Genomic DNA, 21,029 nt, shown 5'->3' on the forward strand with positions numbered 1-21,029 from the left:
GCTGCTCGAGGCCAGATGCTGGTGGGGACACGAAGACATTTCGAGCCTGGGGGATGTGCTAACGGCTCTCACCCGGAGCTCCGTGGGGCCCATATGTGGCCAAGATTCGGGAGCCAATCCATCTGTGCTGAATCAGCCCCAGCTCCCACTGCAAGGCCTGGGAAGGGAGCTTCAGGGGAGGAGCAGCAGGAGAAACAAAGAGGGATTGAAGGTGTGAGAGGGAAAACAGCAAGTGCTAGAGGGGCCTCACTGCACGTGAAAACCAAGTGTGTCAAAAATGAGATGCGATTAGTAAGCTGGTATCACGTCCGATTGAATCTGTCTGAAGCCCTTCTCCCACCCCTCAGAATATGTCAGACTGGGCTGACAAAGAGTAGACAAACTGGATATTGAATCTGGGCAGCACTGAGAGCCACAGGTGGAAGAACCCAATCCATTATGAGGCTGGAAGGCCCACCGTACTGGGGCATTTACTCAAAGAAGACAAAGATTCTGGCCATGTGTATGCCCCACTGTTCTCAATGGGCAGGAATCTCATCTTCCTCAATCTTTTCTATTAAGTAATTTTCTTATAGTCTAGTACAGTCTTCCTGGCCTTTTTTTTTTTTTTGTCTTGAAACAATAAGATGAATGATACGCATACGTGTAGCGTACTCCTTAAGGTGTTCTCAGGTTTTGACAAAACACAAAAAATATATGTAAAGAATTCATTTCCCTCATAATGACGTATCAAAGACATCTGCTCCCTTCAGGCATCATGGATGAGTAGTAAGTCCACCCACTCATAGAAGCATTTTGTAATGCAAGTGACCGAGTGATGCTATTGTGTTACAAGGACAATATTAATTTTTTTTTTTTTTTTTGAGGTGGAGCCTTGCTCTGTCGCCCAGGCTGGAGTGCAGTGGCCGGATCTCAGCTCACTGCAAGCTCCGCCTCCCGGGTTCCCGCCATTCTCCTGCCTCAGCCTCCCGAGTAGCTGGGACTACAGGCGCCGCCACCTCGCCCGGCTAATTTTTTTGTATTTTTTAGTAGAGACGGGGTTTCACCGTGTTAGCCAGGATGGTCTCGATCTCCTGACCTCGTGATCCACCCGTCTCGGCCTCCCAAAGTGCTGGGATTACAGGCTTGAGCCACTGCGCCCGGCAATTGTTTTATTTTTTAAAGAAACTATTCACGAACTTTGGAATTTCAGCTCTCAGTAATAAATTACTTACTATACACCATCCAGCTGCTCTGGATGTACCAGTGTGTCATGACCTCAGGGTGGAGAACCACTGATTGAGATCCCTGTTCCCGACTCTTGGGCAACGGGCCCTGGGTGAGGGAAGAGCAGCCTGGAATTCTAGAATTCTAGAAAGGGAGCCATGAATCCGTGTGTCCACCAAGCATTATACTACTCTGAATAAACAGCCTGTCTTGCATTGACATTACCGCTTTTCAAACATACACAGATGTGTAGGAATTTAAATTTAAAAGCTTTACTGAATTCATAGTAGCTCTTACCTTGATGTGTTTTCTCAGTCAAAAACTATCAAAAGTACCATCTTGACAGAATTAGAGACCACAGTATGGAGAAGACAGTGGAGATGTAAGAATCAAGTTTTTTGGCTGGGCAAGGTGGTCAGCCAAGTGGGAGGCTCTCTTAAGACCAGGAGTTTCAGACTAGCCTGGGCAATATAGTGAGACCCCATCTGTACAAAAAATAAAAATATCAGCCAGACATGGCACTTATAGTGCCAAGTTACTTGGGAGGCTGAGGCAAGGGGGTAGTATTACTTGAGCCCAGGAGTTTGAGGCTACAGTGAGCTATGATTATGCTACCACACTCCAGCCTAGGTGACAGAGTGAGATCCTGCCTTGACAAAAGAAGAGGGAAGAGAAGAAGAAAAGGAATAAGAAGAAGGAGGAGGAGGAGGAGGAGAGGAGGAAGAGGAGAGGAGGAGGAGGAGGAAGAGGAACAGGAGGAAGAGGAACAGGAGGGGAAGGAGGAGGAGGAGAAGGAGGAGGATGAGGAGAAGGAGGAGGAGAGGAAGAGGAGGAGGAAGAGGAGGAGGAGGAAGAGGAGGAGGAGGTGGAGAGGAGGAGGAGGAAAAGGAGGAAGAGGAGGAGGAAGAGGAGGAGAAGGAGGAAGAGGAGGAGGAGGAAGAGGAGGAGGAGGAGGAAGAGGAGGAGGAGAAGAGGAGGAGGAGGAAGAGGAGGAGGAGGAGGAAGACGAGGAGGAGGAGGAAGATGAGGAGGAAGAGGAGGAGGAGGAGGAAGAGGAGGAGGAGGAGGACGAGAAGGAGGAGAGAAGGAGGAGGAGGACGAAGAGGACAGGAGGAGGAGAGGAGGAGGAAGAGGAGGAGGAGGAAGAGGAGAAGGAGGAGGAGGATAAGGAGGAGTAGGAGGAGGAGAGGAGGAGGAAGAGGAAGAGGAGGAAAGGAGGAAGAGGAGGAAAGGAGGAAGAGGAGAAGGAGGAGGAGGATAAGGAGGAGTAGGAGGAGGAGAGGAGGAGGAAGAGGAAGAGGAGGAGGAAGAAGAGGAAGCAGAGGAGAAGGAGGAGGAAAGGAGGAAGAGGAGGAGGAGGAGGAGCAGGAGGACGAGGAAGAGGAGGAGAAGGAGGAAGAGGAGGAGGAGGAATAAAGTTTTCCAAATGCACATGAAGGGCAGTATTTTAGGAGAAGAAAGCAGACCAAGAGCAGCAGTAGGAAATTAGGCCAGTGGTTCTTCAATTGAGGTCGGTCATCGGACCACCAGCATGGAACTCTCTAGGAGTTGCTGGCCAAAATCTCTAGAGATGAGCTCCTTAATGAGCTCCTTCATGGGTTCAGCTAGGTTTAAGAATTGCAATCACTGGTTCAGACTACATTGTAAAAATAAAAAAAAAAAGAAGACATTTCTTCTACATATGAGTAGCAGCCAGACGTTGCAAAGTATTTTCCAAGATATTTTAAAAGAAGAAGAACACATGCACTTGTCTGATGGCAGGACCATGCACAGATGACTCATTTCAAGGTTCAGCTGAAGGGACCACAATGTCTACTCCCAGCCCATATTTTAGGCATTTTTCTTGGTCACTGTCACCCAGTCCCAAGGCTGGGGCTGGAGACAGGCTTATGGGATTTCCCAACCTCATTAGTCTCTTTGTTGCTTTCCGAAAACCCCCAGAGGCTTTGGAGACTTGAAAATAGGAAGATGACGGCCTTTGCCAAAGTCACTTTCAATTAGACAAGGATTTTTTTTCTGTTTATAGACTTCATAGAGATCTGATAATACTACTACTCTTTCCTGTGGAGGGACTACAGGAAGCTCTCTGATTAAGATAGACTTTGAAAAATGGTTTCTTGGCAATATCTTCAGATTAGAAATAAATTGGTGATTAAAAATAGAATGAATGTTAAATCTTTTCAAGATGTCATAACAATATATAGCAGCAAGATTTCTTTTCTATAGAAATATATATATATATATATATATATATATATATATATATATAACCCAAAACAGGGACTTTTGAGAATTATTTAAGAGGCATTGAAAACTCCAAGTTAAAAATAGCTTTTACCAGACCCCAGGAGGAGCAAGTAGAATCGGCAATTATCTAACAAGAACCAGGGCATAAAGATCCTTTAAGTCCTGTCTCAGGGAACTAGATAAGACAGGTCAGCTCTCAGCTCTGCGGTGCACAGCAGTGGTTAGGAGCACAGCACCTCAAGTCAGACCCACAGACCTGCCTTGCCTTTTAATCCCAGTGTTACCTCTGAGCAGTTTTGTGACCTTGGGCAACTGACAACTCTCTAAGCCTCAGTTTTCTCATCTGCAAAATGGGAATAAGAATAGTAGCAGCCTGCCCTCATCCTCAAGTAGGTAGTTGGGAGGATGACTCAAGCTAACATTCGCAGGCCTCTGGCTCACCCTGTCTGGCACAGAGTAAGCACTGGTGCATGGTAATCACTGCTGTTATAAGGATTTCTATCACTTTTACTGTAAACCAAGGACTTTCTGTAATGCCAACATATTCAGGACACTTAGGAAGAGCTCTCTTTCGATGGGGTCAGACAGGGAAAGAAGGCTGTTGCTTAGGAGCATTAAACTTCTGGATTTTAATCGTGCGTATCCGTTAAGTCCCTCATCTGAGATTCAACCTTCTCCAGGAGCTATCTCCTGCTCCCAATTTCTCACAGCAGGTAATTCCGGCACCCACCACACTTTGCCAGCTCATTATATTCTGTCTTAGATTTTCCTTTAATCTCTTCATGTGCACAAACTCCATCTCCCCAACCAGACTATAGGTTTAGTTCATGCCATACACCTTATTTTTTGATTTTTTCCATCTCTCTGAGCTCAATACACAGTATATACATGGTGGGTAAATAAGTAAGAATAAGAGTATGTGAATATGTAGGTCACTATTAGCTCTCTTCTCCTTCTTCCTTCTAATAATAGCAGTCATAATATTAGATTAATAATAAAAGCTTCTGCATATTGAGTCCTTTCTGTGCACTAAATGAAACACTTTAAATGCCGACCTCCCTGGACCGTCTACAACACCATGTGACCATGCTCTGGGTGTCTGCCAAGAGAATTGTGATGAGAAGAGTAATACCTAGGGACATTTTCCAGCCTCACTTAGCCAAGTTCAGAAACATGGTCTGAGCGATCAGCTCCAGATCCTGAGAAGACATCAACCTCCATCCCTTTTCACCCATCACAATCCAGCTGATGGTTTTAGAGCTCCTGTTATCAAAGCTTCCCCAAAGCAGAGATTTTGGGAGCTCCCAAAGCAGAATTTTAAGGACAAGGGATTTGTACCTTTGAGGGGCACAGGCTGAAAATTCCTTCCAACTGTTTCCTGTCTGTCTTCTAAGGTTGACCATAATGCACATTAAGAAATGTATATTATACTGCAAGTCAAGTCTGTATCTCAACTTTTTTTTTTTTTTTGAGACAGAGTCTCGCTCTGTTGCCCAGGCTGGGGTGCAGTGGCACGATCTTGGCTCACTGCAAGCTCTGCCTCGCAGGTTCACGCCATTCTCCTGCCTCAGCCTCCCGAGTAGCTGGGACTACAGGCACCCGCCACCACGCCCAGCTAGTTTTTTTTGTATTTTCTTTTTAGTAGAGACAGGGTTTCATGGTGTTGGCCAGGATGGTCTCGATCTCCTGACCTTGTGATCTGCCCACCTTGGCCTCCCAAAGTGCTGGGATTACAGCCGTGAGCCACCACGCCCGGCCGACCCTCTGATGTTTTTCTTTCTATTTCATTCTTTCTTTAAAAATGATGCTTGAGAGAATGTGAAGAAATTGGAACCCTTATACATTGCTGATGGAAATGTAAGATGCTTTAGTGTCTTTGGAAAACAGTTTGACAGTTCCTCAAAATCTTTAACATATTGTTACCAAATAATCTAGAAATTCCACTCCGAAGTATGTATCCAAGAAAAACAAAAGCGTACATCTATAGAAAGACTTGAACATGAATGTTCATAGCAGCATGATTCATAGGAGCCAAAACATAGTAATAACCAAATGTCCATCACTGACAAATGAATAACCGAAATGTAGTATATCCATCAATGGAGTATTATTCACCATAAAAGGAAACAAAGTACTGATCTATGCTACAACATGTATGGCCCTTGAAAACGTTATGCTAAGTCAAAGAGGCCGTAACAAAAACACATATTACAAGATTTCACTCATATGAATGGTCCAAAATAGGCAACTCTATAGGGACATAAAGTGAATTTGGTTCTGGGAGGGAAGATAGGGGGAATGTGGAGTGGGTATGGAGTTTCTTTCTGGGGTGATGAAAATATTCTACAACTAGAACCTGGTGATGGTTGCATAACTGCTAATATAAAAAACAATTAAATTACACATTTAAGGGGTAAATATATGGGGTATGAATTATATTTCAGTAGAGCTGTTTTAAAATGATGGTTGTGATCCAATAAATTGATTCCACCACTCCCAGTGGTCACAAGTCAGGTGAAAACCATTGTCCTAGAGAATGGTGACCCTCGGCCCTATCCTCATCATGAGAGTCACTGCCTGGCCTAGACAGTGAGGGAGATGGCCTGCTGTGGGTAGGTGCTGGACTGATATATGGAGGGGTGGCCATGTGGACAGAGGGTGAATGCCATCTGCAGTGCAGTGTCCACAGCCCTTTACAGTGGCTGGATCTTGATCACGTTTTCAGCAGAACTTGTCCTGCTAGAAGACTACATTTCTCAGCCTCCCTAATAGCTCAGGTGCCCAAGAACAGAAGCCCTTGCTGAAATTTCTGGAAGATTTCTTCCAATTTGTTTCATTGTGTTAAAATAGACATAACATAAAATTTACCATCTTAACCTTTTTTTTTTTTTTTTTACTGTAGAATTCAGTAGTGCTAAATACATTCACACGCTTGTGAAACCACCACCACCCTCTACCTCCAGAACCCTTCTCACCTTGCAGAACCGAAGCTCTGCACCCATTAAACACTGACTCCCCACTGCTCCCTCCCGGCAGCCCTGGGCGCCCACCACTCTGCTTTCTGTCTCTATGAATCTGACTACTCTAAGAGCTGCGTATAAATGGAATCATACAGTATTTGTCTTTCTGTGACTGGCTTATTTCACTTAGCATAATGTCCTTAAGTTTCATCTACTTTGTAGCATGTGTCAGGATTTCCTTCCTTTTTAAGACTGAATAATATTGCACTGTATGTACAGACCACATTTTAAAAATACATTCATCTGTCTAAGTCAGTTGGGTGTGCAAATATCTCTTTGAGATCCTATTTCAATTATTTTGGGCATATACCCAGAAGTGGAATTGATGGATGAGAGGGTAATTCTATCGTTAATGTTTCTAGGAACTATCATACCATTCCCCACAGTGGCTGCATTTTACACTTCCACCGACAGTGCACAAGGGCTCCAGTTTCTCCATGTCATTGCCAACCCTCAGGATTTTCAGGGTTTTCGACAGCAGCAGTCTTAATGGGTGTGTCTGGGAGTGACTTCTGGGAGTGGAGAGGCTGACTTGGCCAGGGTGGTCAGCCCTTCTGCTCCTTTCTACTCTTCCCACCTCCAATTTGAATGTGATGGCTCAGTCTCCAGAAGCCAACCTATGACCCTGGAGAGGAATCAGCACCAAGGCTGGTGAAGCACAGGAGAAGAGACTGAGTCCCTGACCCTTTTCCGGAAGCCACCTCAGCTAGCTGCCTCTGGACTTTCTTTCTGCGGCTGAGTAAGTCCCTAGCTTGCTTACACTACTGAGTTGAGTCTCTGGTATTAGCAGCCAGAGGAATTTCCAAATGATGTGCCATCTAAATGAGCACAAACTCCCCCCATTGCATGTGAACTTCAGAGACACCCTTTGAGGAAGAACAGCCCTGCTCCCACCCAGGCCTTGCCACCTCCCTTGCCCTCTGGAAGAACTTCTCCCTGAGTCCCCTCTCCAAAGTGAGAGGAGATGCCCGGTACCTCGTGATCTTGAATATCCTCAGCAACCGGACGCATCGGAGCACGGAGATGCCCAGTGGGGACATGATCTTGGTCTCTACCAGGATGGTCTCCAGGATGCCGCCACACACGACGAAGCAGTCAAAGCGGTTGAAGAGGGACACGAAGTAGGCCTGCAGGCCCAGGCTGTACATCTTCAGGAGCATCTCTGCCGTGAACAGCGCCAGCAGGGCCTTGTTCGCCGTGTCTGGCGGGCCCAGGAGAGGGATGAGATCCGAGCAGGGCCAGAGGAGGGCAGAGAGGGAGGCAGGGAAAGGAAATATAGTAATTATCTCCACTGGAAAAAAGATGCCCCACGACACCGCTCCCATCCACCTTGGCCAAAACAGAACAGTTAGGGCCAAGCCAGTGGGAAAGGGCTCTCTCGTCTTAATCATAACAGACATTTACTGAGCATCTCTCATGCGCCATAGGCTCAGCACACACAAGCTCTACTCCTCATAGCAGGCCTGTGGAGATGGCACCACCATCGTCATGCCCATTTTCAGAGATGAGAAAGGAGGTTCAAAGAGGTGAGTAATCTGCAGGCCAAACAGCCAACAGTTGTGGTTCAAAGAGGTTCAAAGGAGGTTCAAAGAGGTGAGTAATCTGCAGGCCAACAGCTGCACTGAGTCCAACTTCTCCACCACCAGACCCCCTGCCTCCCAGGACTCTGGAATGCAGCTGTGGAGGATGGAGCCAGGTCTTCTTGACTGCCCAGCAATGATGATGAGGCCTGGCTAGCAGGACCCTTGTCTAGGGGCCCAAGGAAGGATAACGAGAACGAACGACCCATTAAAGACAGCTCCTTGTGCTCAGGCCCTATTCTCTTCTCTGCATTTTTGCTCATTCCATCCTCACGTGTTCTGGTTAAGGCCACCTCGGGGCTGCAGGAAGGCCCCCAGGTATTTAAAATCCATGCTGGGAAGTTGGCAGCCAGGGGTCTGAGATAGGCAAACAAGCTGTAGCCCCTTTCCTCATCACCCGGGCCCACCAGTGACTTTGGGGCAGGCTGATGGTGTGGACCCAGTCAGGGAAGCCGTATCTGTTTTTTAACAAGGTAGTGCATTTTATTGTGGGGTTTTGGAACTGCTAGGCCCTTGTTATCTCCAGCATAGCACCTGCCAAGAGCCCTGACCACTGTCTGCTTTCCCATCCACCTTCTGCCTGTGGTTATGCCCTCCCCTGGGCCTAGGGGCTGAGTTACCAGGAGGAAACCAGGGCAGAGCTGGGGCCGCCGCTCACCTTGGACTTCCGTGAGCCAGTGGGGCTGGTTGTAGTGCTCAGAGGCAATGGTGAGCGTGTTGAGGAACACCAGGAAAATCACCAGCCAGTAGAAGACATTAGACTTGACCGCGGCACGGCACTTTCTTCTGCAGAACCGATTCCACCGGCGCCAGTAGCGGCTGGAAAGGGGACAAGGAGAGAAGGGTGGGGATGGCTGTGAATTCAGGTTTCCTCCAACCCAAGATGCAGCCCCATGGCTCTTCTCACCCCTCACTGACCTGGCCTTGCTAGAACAGCCCAACCTGGTGGCAAGGAGCCCAGCTTCTCACCCAGCTAACCAGGCCCTGCCACCTTGGGGATGCCCCTGAACTCCTTCAAGCTTTAGTTCTCCCATCTGTGAAACGGGAAGAGGGCCAACCTCATGGGGTTATTGTGGGGATGGATCAAATACCTTTTAATGCATCTGGCTGTTTTGAAGTTGAAGGTGCTCAAGTTTTTTAAAAAAAATTTTTGTAAAACGGCATTCTTAGAAATAGTATTGCAAGCAATAAGAGCGTTCTTTTTCTTTTTTTTGAGACGGAGTCTTGCTCTGTCGCCCAGGCTGGAGCGCAGTGGCTGGATCTCAGCTCACTGCAAGCTCCGCCTCCCGGTTTTACGCCATTCTCCTGCCTCAGCCTCCCGAGTAGCTGGGACTACAGGCGCCCGCCACCTCGCCCGGCTAGTTTTTTGTATTTTTTAGCAGAGACGGGGTTTCGCCGTGTTAGCCAGGATGGTCTCGATTTCCTGACCTCGTGATCCGCCCGTCTCGGCCTCCCAAAGTGCTGGGATTACAGGCTTGAGCCACCGCGCCTGGCTAATAAGAGCGTTCTTAGTAACAGTTGTGGAGGGGCCCAGTACCACGTCGGGCACTTCTCATGCCTTCTCTCCAATTCTTTCAGTAACTCTGCAAAACATGCATCATGCTGATTGTTGTGGAGGAGAAAACTACGGCCCGGGGAGGCTGCACCTCGACCAACATCACAGGGCAGAGCCAGGCGTGGGTTTCTGCCCAGCCTCCTGGCCCTGACTCTGCGTGCTGCATCCTTATGGTAGAAGGGGTTCATCTGGAGCACAGGCTCTTTGTTCTTCTGGGTTATAGAATCTTTCCAGAATCTGATCAGCGTTTAGACCTGCCTTTCAGAAACATGGGCACACACCCACACCCACACCTTTCCATGTGAGCCTATGCAGCACACAGACCCCTTAAAGCTCACTCATGCTCCGTGGACTGTTCCCAGTGTCCTGGTTCAGGGGCCTTTGTCAGTGATTCTCAAACCTGGCTACACAGAATTACCTAGGGAACCCTCCCCAGAACCCCACTGGTCCGCAAGCCCCAACACCAAACCAATTAAGTCTGATTCTCTAGGGGGTTGGGTATTGTTAAGGTTCCCCAGGTGGTTCTAATGTGTAATGATGGTTGAGAACCACTGGCTAAGATGATCCTGAAGAAACACCTTTTAAGATTCTATGGTGGAGGCGTTTTCGTTTTCCTGATACAGAGAACATATACAGCTCTATTTGGTTGAATTCAGTAGACGACACGGTTAATAAATGGCTGCAGTGTGCAAGGAGAGAGGAACCACAGCTGAGGAAGTGCTGAGGAGGAGACTGCAGGGGCCATGCTGAAGGCTTGGGGAGGGGGAAAGGACATGATCAGGTTGGATTGGAACACGCCACAAAAACAGCCCCTCTGTCACCTTCCAGACCAGGGAGAGTATGAGGAATTCTCTTCCTGTTCTCCAGGTTAGAGATGATGAAGGCAATATATTTATTTTATTTTTTTTTATTTTTATTTTTTTTATTTTTTATTTTTTTGAGACGGAGTCTCACGCTGTTGCCCAGGCTGGAGTGCAGTGGCGCGATCTCGGCTCACTGCAAGCTCCGCCTCCCGGGTTCCCGCCATTCTCCTGCCTCAGCCTCCTGAGTAGCTGGGACTACAGGCGCCCGCCACCGCGCCCGGCTTTTTGTATTTTTAGTAGAGACGGGGTTTCACTGTGGTCTCGATCTCCTGACCTTGTGATCCGCCCGCCTCGGCCTCCCAAAGTGCTGGGATTACAGGCTTGAGCCACCGCGCCCGGCCGGCAATAGATTTATTAATGGCAAAGACGACACGGAGCTGGCAGCAATTTTGGAGGCAGAATCAACAGGCCCTTGAGATGAGAGGATGTGCAGAATAAGAGAGACAGGTATGGAAGGGAGGCCCACATTTTTAGCTGGGGCGATTTGGGAGAGCGGCACGGAGGGCCAGAGGAGGGGGAGTAGAGCTCCAGGCAGAGGGGTCAGCTGTGAGAAGCATGGGGTGCTGAGCTCTGCACATGGCTTTGGGGCACCTGTAGGGCTTGTACGCAGACCCACCAGGCATAGAAGACGAAGCTCCTGCTTGGGTAATGAAGGCAGGAGGAGAAATAAAGTAGAATCCTGGTGATAAAGTCCATGAATATCTGTATTTTTCCATAAAATGATCTCCTTTCTATGAATCTCTCTAGTCGAGACAGACATTCCTCTAAATAAGCATGCAGAATCTGCCTCAGGGCAGAGATTTCAACCCTCACACTGCAGCCCATTAGTGGGTCATGAAATCTATTGAGTAGGTCATGCCTGGCACTGAATAAAGGAATAGAGTGGAAAATATCACAGTGCCTGTCATATCATAAGGAAACTGCTTTTTAAAGTAAGCAGTAAGGAAAATATTTTTTACATAAAACTTTGTTTCCGGGGTATGTGTGTGTGTGTGGCATACTAAGTCTGGATGTGAAAAACTGGCCCTCCACCTCAGCACGAGGAAGCTGAACTGAGGTCCTCTATTCTAAATCAGAGTCCGTGGCATGAGTCCGTTTCTCCAGCCTTCCTGCCAGAGACGACCATCAAGCCTCAGTGTCACCTCCTGGGTCAGGTTATGCTGGTGGTAGAACAGCAAGTCCCATCTGTGTGAACCTGCTGGTCTGTGAATGGCCTATTCCTTTCCAGCCCCTGGGCACGTAGCAGCACCACACGTGGGTGTGCCCCAGGGCTGCCCTGTGCTGTGTGCACTGCCCTCAGCCTTGGTCCTCTACTTCCAGAGCAGAAGGCCCTCCAAACATCAGCAAACTCCAAGATGCTAGCGACAACTAGTGTTCCAAGGTTCCAGGATGTGGACCTCAGCTGTTACGGATCCCTGCACCCACCCACCCCCAAAATTGCCTCTTGGAGTAGCCTGACTTCATCCACCTTTCTATTCTGTCCTTTTTCTATCGATGGTCTGCAGAAAATCCTGTTACCAAGCCTTTGCTAAATCTAGGATGAGGTTAGGAGAACGAAGAGTAATCTAAGAAGGGTACTCTTTCCTCAGGACTGCAGGGAGAACTTAGTTTTTGGCCTGAGGAGCGGGGAGGGGAGAAAGGATTAATCCGGGCAGTGTTCTGCTCTGCCTTGAAGGCCATCTCCAGTGAGGGCCACACCTTACACGGGACACTTGCCTACCACTTGGGGGAAAATCCACTACACAGGGAAGCAGGCCACCCGGTGTAAAATATGGTTTCTAATCTGTATACTGACGAGATATCTGCACTCCTATGTTCACTGCAGCACTATTTACAATAGCCAAGATACAGAATCAACCAAAGCGTCCACCAGCAGATGAACGGAGAAAATGCGGTACGTGCACACACTGGAATATTGTTCAGCTATAAAAAAGAATGAAATTCTGTCATTTGCAACAACATGGATAGAACTGGAGGCCATTATATTAAGTGAAATAAGCCAGGCACAGAAAGACAAATTGTGATATTCTCACTCACATGTGGGAGCTAAAAATTAAAGCAATTGAACACATGGATACAGAGAGTAGAATGATGGTTACCAGAAGCTGGAAAGGGTAGTGGAGATGGTAAATAGGTGAAAAAATATAGTTAAATAGAATAAATATGATGTAATATTTGATCATACAATATAGGAGAGAAGGATGGTGACTACAGTCATAATTTATTGTATATTTTAAAATAGCTAAAAGAGTGGAATTGGAATGTTCCTAATGCAAAGAAATGATAAGTGCTTGACGTGAGGAATGCCCTAATAACCCCGGTTTGATTTTTACACATTTTACACCTGGATCAAAACGTCACATGCACCCCATAAATATATACACCTATTAGTGCCCATAGTCATTAACAATTTAAAAAGTTACGATTTCTAAATGCACTTTGGGATTCTTGCACCCCCAGACATACTGCCCTGGATCCAAGGGAGGATGGTGGAGGGTGGACGGAGGGACAAAGGAATGAGACAATGAGTACCAGATGGCCCTCTTGAGAGGAGACCTCTGAAGTTTGCCAGATCTTGATACTAAACAGTCTTATCTTGCAGGGCATGCCACCGCTTCTTTCCTGTGATTGTGATTATTAATATTGTACAGAAATTTGGCAAGTAGTTTTTTCCCCTAAAAAATGAATTTTCAGGACAAACTCATATCTGATCTTAAACAGCTGACAGTGAAGTTTGCAAAGAACATGTTTTAAATAGATACAATCTCAAGTTCCAGAAATCACTGATAATTGTTATTCAGAGTCCAAGGCAATCAAGGTTGCTTTCTTTACGGTATGTAGAGCTGTCTTAGAGTGGGTTTAATATGAGAACTTGATTATGCCCCTCTTTCCTCATGCTTGGGGGTAGTGGGTATGGGTGCTGGGTTGTCAGGCCTGTCCCATGGGTCTGGAGCTGCTCTACAGAGACCCCTGAGGAGTGGCCGGAGTGGACAGGACGGTGTCCCTTTAAACTGGGGTGCTCCTGAGCAGACCCATTTGGGAGAGTCACATGGATTTGGGCTGGGGTGGGGGTGGGGTAATTACTATCCAGAGAAAGTATTTAAAGATAATTATACACCTCCCACTCTTCAAAATATAGCTTTGCTTGACAACTGGTTTCCTGGCAACACTTCCTACTGTATAATAAATGTAATGGTTTATTAGAATATGTAAATTTATTTGTGTTTACAGATGCATGGAGGATACAGAAATTAAATGATAAAATAGGGAGGAGAAATTTGCCTGCTATTCATGTTCCCTTCACACTAACTGGAAGTCATTTTCTCTAAAAATAGAACCTTCCATATGTAGACACAGGAGAGAGGGATGGTTACGAATGGGTCTCATCTATGTCTCTAAACTTTGAGATCACTGCATTCCCAGGGGAAACTTCTGCTCTTGCAGCCCCAGCTCCGCCTGCCCTTCTCCCTACACTGGACCTTCCTCTTGCCTGTCCAGCTGCATGGCAAGTCCTCCCAGCTACCGGAAACTCCACCTTTGCTCCATCCTCTCTGTCCTGCCCCTCCTGTGGGGCTCACACGGAGTCCCAGCTTCTCCGTGATGCATGCTTCTAGTCTTCTCAGCCTGGGCACTCTCCAGTGCTTACTGTCTGCATTACTCATTTTAGTTACACATTCAAGAAATAGTTACTAAACATGACCATGGAAGGGTACCAGATACCCAGCAGCTAGCACAATGCTCTCAGGCCTCCTCTGTGTAAAACCTACCCGGAGACACAGACCACTAAGTGAGCAGTCACAGCAGGGCCTAAGTGCTGGGCGGGTCCACGAGGAAGTACACAAAAGGACACCTTAGGCAAGAAGGGTCCCCAGAGGAAACGACTTACCATTTCCTTGTATTGTCAGTTACCTTGTGTTTGTATGGTCCTGCCTCTCCACGGAGCTCACAAGACCCACGAAGGAATGGGGCTGTGTCTTACACTTGCTTACAGACCCATGGGACTCAGCCCAGTCCATCCTGCACAAGAACCCCTGGCTGACGGCATGGCTGAGCAGCAGAGATGAGCTCTACGCAAATGGACCACCTCCCTCTGGAAGACAAGGCTGAAGATTCCCGGAGCTCTTGTGAACCAGGGCTCAGGGTGGAGGTGAGGAGAGGGCAGTGCTCATACCTAAAACAGTTTGCTTGATACGCAATGGTGGACAGGCATCTGGAATCGTAGACAACATCAAAATGATGGGCCCTGCAGGCTCCTTCTAGTAGCTAGAGTAAGTTTCCAATTTTTTTTTTTTTTTTTTTTTTTTTTTTTTTTACCAGAACCAACAACAAACAGCACAGAAAATCATTAAGTTTAATTCTCTTGTAAATAAGTAACTTTACGAAGGACTATTAGAGATTGGGGCAAATTTGGATTTGTGCCTTGTTGCTGATGGCATGGCAGAATTGGAGAGAACACTGGAAGCACATTTCACTGAAGACTGGGCAAGCCAGTCCTCCCAATTTTAGAACCCCGTGAGGTTCACTTCAGAACTCCGTAAAGTTGAGCTCCAGAAACTCCAACTTGTCTAATTAATCCCTTCAGGTTGCAAAAGACTTCCTGCATCATTTGTTTCCTAACTGTTTACATTCTATTCTGAACAGTGAGCTCCAGATGCCACAAATCTCTTATTTTAACTAATTCCTCTAAGTGAAAACCTGGATTACCAAGGGAATACTCTACGATGCCTGTAATATACTATGGCTGTAATCCATTAACTGGCCAAATTTTCCCTAAAGGTTCCATTCCTATACTTCCTTTAAAGAAACATGACTTTGGATCATTCTGTTTTGCAAATGAAATAGGCCAGTTTGAGACTCAAATTCCATTATCTGTAATTGTTCAACTGTTTCACCTAACTTGAGAAAATGATTAGGAATCCTTTCAAAATGTTGGTGGCATTTTCAATCTATTTGTAGCCTTTGATATTCCCTAAGCAGATACCATCAGTGAACTGCTGAATCCAGATCAGACAGCTGCTGGGTGATACCTGCTCATGTGTGAAACCTCCAGGGCCATGTGGCCTTGTGTGGCAGCTGCTAGCAACATGCAGCTACTGTGCATGGGAAACGTGGTCAGTCCAGACTGAGATGTGCAGTACCGGCAAAACACACTGAATTTCAGACTTAGCACAAAAGCATGAATGCAAAATAGCTCATTAATACTTTTTATATGAATTACATATTGAAATAGTAATGTTTTAGAGACACTGGTTTAAATCAAAGAAATTTCCTGTTTCTTTTTATTTTTTAACCTGCCTACTAGAACATTTTAAAAAGTACATATGTGGCTTGCATTGTATTTCTGTTGAATAGCATGCCTCTAGAGTTATGCACTCTGTGGATACACTAGCTATACAGGAACAGGGTTTACTATTCCTGGGCAGAACCTCATCACTAGGATGGCACAGGGATCGGCAGCAGAGCCCCTGGGTATGAGTTCTGACTCAGCCATACTAGAGCCCTGTGACCCGGGCCTCTCAAAGCCTCAAGATCCTCATCTGGAAATGAGTTTTGATGATAGTGCCAACGTACTAGCTGCAAGCCTTTAGGAGAACAAAAGCTGCTGTCTGCATTGCTGTGGTGTGTTGAGGGGTGGCTGCAGGAGGAGAAGGCCTTCCCAGAGGCAGATGATCAGGGCTGAATGGCCAGCACGTAGCAAAGCCTCAGGGCCGAGGGAGACTCCAGAGGTTTACAGGCACCAAGGCTCTTTTCCTCTTGTTCAAAAGCACAGCTTGCACCATAGATCACTGGATGAAAATAATGTTGCCGGAGTGTTCCAGGCAATCTCTAACTCGAGACACAAGTATGCAATTTTCCCTTCCATCCTTTGGATCATATTCATTCATTCATTCATTTATTAATTTATGATTTAACCACTTGCATGAAGTGAGAATGACATTTTGGAAATATTTTCAAGTGTATTTTTAATCCCTTTACTCTTATTGTGTGGGGGCTTTGGAACTGTTAAAGCACAACATGCTTTTTCAGCTTTGACTGTCAAATTGGATATTTTGTTTGAATCTGTGTCAAGTCTATTGTCTTACTGGGGCAAGATCATTCATTAATTAATTCACTCACTCACTCAGCAAATATTTATTAGGTCCTTGTTATGTACCAGCTACTTCTCCAGATGCTGGAGATAAAGCAGTAAGAGCCAAGCATTACTGAGAGAGAGAATTTTTTTTTTTTTTTTTTTTTTTTTTAAATATTTCTGGAGCTCTTTCTCTGTAATAAGAGCCAGAGCTGATGGGCTGGACCCTAGATTTTTTATGTAGACGAGGTCTTGGTTTGAGAGAAAGAGGAACTGGGAAAAAAGCCTGTATTTTCCAGTCCTAGTGAAATGGGAGAGAAAGAATGTGTCAGAAGTGGAGCAAAAGTCAGACACCAGGGTCCTCACTTAATTTTTAGCCCTTGGGCACCACACCTCAAGAGGTTGGTGGGGGGTTGCTTTAGAAACACCCAGATGGCCATGGGGAGGCCCAGGGACACTGGGGCTGGTGGAGTGCCTTGGCAGACCCTGGGAGGTCAGCCCTTGGCTTGAAGCTTATCCTGGCTGTTACAGAGGGCGTGATGGGACACCAGTAGGCCAACGAGCCTGCCGTAGTGCTGCTGCCTCCCCCAGTTCCTTCAGAGAGCGTGAGGGACTTCGAAGTGTCCGTGTACTCAGCTGAGGTATAGAGGTGCTAAAGTCAGTGGGCCAACAGAACTCAAGGGTCAGAGAGCAGAGGTGGAGATTTCAAGGCCAGAGGCAAGCAGAGGGCATGGACTCCAGCAGTGGATGCTCTAACCAGATGGACCTCAGTGGGTACCAGTACAGACAGCAGTCCAGCCTAGCCCCATGCAGCAGAGATGAGCAACCAGAGGGCCTGTGTGGCTTGTAGGACCAGCCCTCATCATTCCCTGCTTCCTGGAATCGCAAAGTCCCTCTCCCCCATGTGTCCAGCTCCATCTAAGAGAGGAGCTGGGACAGGCAATCTGAGAGACAAATCACTTTACCTTAAGGGACAGTTTAAAATACAGCACTGGGCTACGTTTACTCAGCTGGACGAAAATGTCTTTATGTTCCTGCCTTGTAGTAGGTGGGGCCAGGGAATCAAGATCAGCTCAATGATGAAAAACAACCAGTATTTTTTGGTAGATACACGCTTTGTGGGAGTGAATTCACATTCTCCCTGCACGCGTCTGTCCACTAATTCATTCAACACACATGTATGGACGTTCAGCACTGGACAGGCACTGAGCTGGGTGCTCTGAAAGTAACCCCTGTGAGGCATGCAGGCAGAGCCTCTGGGGGCAGGGGACTGTGAGCCAGTAATCCGAGTGTGAACTGCTGAGTGCTGTGACAGGGACATCAGCAAAGCACCAGGGAAGGGGGAGCTGAGTAACTCTCCCTGGAGTTTGCAGAAGGTATTTCCACTCCCAGCGAAACGGGAGAGAAAGCAGTAACATGGAAGCAGTAACATCTGAGGGTCTGAACAGAAGTCTGAGTTCTCCAGATGAAGGCCTGGGGGCATGGTGATTTAAGTGGAGGAACGGCTCCATGCAAGGGCCTCAACGTGCACCAGGACAGGGAACATTTAGATAACTGCAAGAAGTTCCCTGTAGGAGGAACAAAGGTTATTTTCACGGAAGTGCAGGAAGTGAGGCTGGGAGGCAGATGGGGGCTGAGGACCCTGGGTCGTTTTGTAGGTTCTGTCGTTGTCAAGAGCAGTGACACAGATGGGTGTCATAATCCTATGTGCTTTCCATCATCATCATAGTTCATATCTCACCATGTTCTATAAACATGAAGTAGGTCATGACAGTCACAAGGGTTCACTTTATGTTTCTTTTAACTGGACTTCATCTTAGAAGGGAGGAAAACACATCTGGTCTGACAACTTCCTAGGGACACTGCTGCCAAAAAGATGGACGGTCCAAGATCATTCAACAAATGTCAACCACTGGATTATTTGCCTGATCTGAGCCATAAGCTTTTTCTTAATGGCCATACAGAAAGTAGTTACCCCTTAAGAAGAATACCCCTTACCCTACTGACAACTCATAGGTATTACCTTGGGCCACCCAACAGGGTGGCTGAGGACAGAGCTGGTGGTAGAAGGAAGGAAGAGCAGTGTGCGTCTCACTCACCTGAACTTTGACTTGGAGATCCGGTGGCTGAAAGAGAAAAAGGAAATGTTACCAAACACACGTGCATTTAAAAGATGTTCAACAGTCCCAGGGAAATTTGATGTTCCCCAGGTAACTTCGTGGAGGTGCTGGAAGGAGGCATGGTGTGAATTAGAACATCTTGGGAGAGAAAGAACACTATGTATTTGAATGTGGAGACTGAGGTCTGGCCCAGCTAGCATCTTCTAAGTACAATCCTTGCTGTAGAGGGAGAGTACCAGGTCCTCAGGGTCTGCCTAGAAAGTTCTATGAGGTCAGGTTAGGAAGAGCTGTATCTTCAGAAAAGCTGCAGAGGAAGAAAAGGCCTCTCCTGATGACAAGAGGACCCCAATAGCAGAAAAATCACAGGCAAGAACAGGTCAGCACTGACCTCACAGCTGTCTGCCAGAGCCCAGCTAGAGTGGGGTTATGAAGGGAACACCAGCAAAATGAGCCAGCCAGAAATGGAGGGGCCACAACAGCCCCCACCCAAGAGCTACAGAGGGGGCCTAAGGAGCCAGCCCCAGATTCAGAGGAGAAACCCAGGATGCTGACAGTCACGTGCAGTCCTGAAGACCTGGGGACTTCTGGGCAGAAGCTCAGGGTGGGCGTGAGGGTGGCTGCCTGGAAGGGTCATTGAACAGGGAGGGGGTTCCATGGAAAGGCGGAACCTTCAAGGAAGTCCTGAGCCTCCCTAGTTCACGTAGGGAAGAGTGCACGGGAGGCAGGAGGCTGGGAGAAGAGGGCAGGCGGGAGAGACTGAAAGAGAAGTGTGGAGGAGAGAAGGCTGAGCCAAAGAGACAGAAACAGAGTGAGAGAATGTAAGCAGTTGAGGTAATTAGAAGGCACCTGTCAGCTTGGCTTTGGTGCTAGGAGAAGGGCGTGAACGCTGGGGATAGTGCAGGTGGTGACAACGTTCAGATGGACAAGCAGAAGGACAGAACGCAAGTTAGAGATGAAGAAGGCAACGGAGACAGTGGTGGAGCAACAAGGAGAGGCATGGGGAAGAAACACGAGAAGGGAGTCTGGGAGGCAACTGCCGCAGGCCTGCCACGTCCCAGCCCGGCACACAGCGAGCTGTGTCGCAGAGCAAGAACATGCCAGCCCTTCTCGTTATTTCTTATTAAAAAAAATTAAGCCAGAAGATGTGACAGGTGGCAAAGCCATCGTGCATGAGATAATTATATCTCTGGGGCACTGCGAATCAGAGCCAAGTGCCTTTACTGCTCCGAACCGTTAGCTAATAACCTCATTCCACCCCCACAGACTGCCTGTGAGGGCTGGAGGGTTTAATCACACGTTAACAGTGTGTGGGAGGGGGACTAGGAGCCCAGGGCAACACTGTTATTTACAGCCACAGTTTAACCAGCAAATGAATGTTTCCCAGCTGCTAACTGGGTGCTGGGGAACCCAGGTGCTCTCTTCTCCAGCGGGCCCATGCTGAGCCCTAGACCTTCAGCATCTTCCCAGGCTGCTTTTGGGTGGTTGTCTCTCCTTGCTGTTACCCATAAGCCCAAGTGGGTGACCACGGCCTTCAGCTTTGTCACTCCGACTCCAAGCCTAGCCTGGCCCCAGGCCTTCTTTCAGAAACACCTCAGTAGTCCTGCCTGGGGTGCCCCCTGATGACGACCACCGGTCCTTTGCCATGACGTGTTCTCTTGCTCGTAGTGCAAGCCGGTCACAAGTGCAAGTGGGCTCTGAAAAGCTCCTCTCTGGGGAAACCTAACCCTGAGTGTTCGTCTCCAAGGGAAATGACCCTGGGAAGCAGGACTGGCGCTGGGAGTGCTGGAAAAGGAGGTCCTGCTTCAAGCATGGTTGTGGACTGCAGGTCCTTCTGTGGCATCCGGGCACATTCTGAGCAAGAAATGGACAGAGCCTTCTTGTCTGCTTTGTGACGGGTCCGGATGGATAAGCCTGGGCACCACACTTAAAGACTGATTTTGTTGCTATTGTTGCTATTCTCTGGGATTGTGAGCACAATTTTAGGTTCGCGGGGACTAAACCCTCATCCCCTTTTAAAGGCTGGCACTTTTGACAAGCAACCGCCGAATGGCTAAGTTCCATGTCGGGCAGGCTCCTCTCCTGGAGAAGGGGAGGACACTGCTCAGTGGCGTTTGTCTGGAGACCGAGGAAAACTCCATGCCCGTGGGGAGCTGAGGTGAGAACTCCGTGACATCTGAACTCCTTGGTTCTTCCTGCTCCCTTTGCACACCTTGGAGTTAATGCTAGGACCTCTTTGCCTCCTGGGAGGTGGCCCAGGGTTCTGGGCTGGAAAGGTGCTCCTGCAGTGAGAGGACGCAAGCCAGGAGCCTGGGTGCCTTGGTTGCCATGGTGCTGGTCCACATCCTAGGCCGGTTCACTGTGGCCAGTG

The 21,029-nt window shown here is 47.7% G+C and overlaps 1 protein-coding gene across 45 annotated transcripts in view; it reads right to left on the bottom strand.

Annotated features, from left to right (window-relative positions):
- Positions 1–21,029, bottom strand: part of LOC105484109 (calcium voltage-gated channel subunit alpha1 C) — a 649,973-nt gene that overhangs the window by 119,425 nt on the left and 509,519 nt on the right. For all 45 annotated transcript variants that reach the window (XM_071070623.1, XM_071070630.1, XM_071070633.1 and 42 more), the window contains 3 exons: positions 18,641–18,667; positions 8,712–8,872; positions 7,449–7,674 (listed from right to left, as the gene is read on the bottom strand). In XM_071070623.1, coding sequence (XP_070926724.1) covers positions 7,449–7,674; positions 8,712–8,872; positions 18,641–18,667 — 414 coding nt within the window. The remainder of the gene's footprint in view (positions 1–7,448; positions 7,675–8,711; positions 8,873–18,640; positions 18,668–21,029) is intronic.

This window comes from Macaca nemestrina, chromosome 10 (assembly GCF_043159975.1).
Source record: "Macaca nemestrina isolate mMacNem1 chromosome 10, mMacNem.hap1, whole genome shotgun sequence".
NCBI lineage: Eukaryota > Metazoa > Chordata > Mammalia > Primates > Cercopithecidae > Macaca > Macaca nemestrina.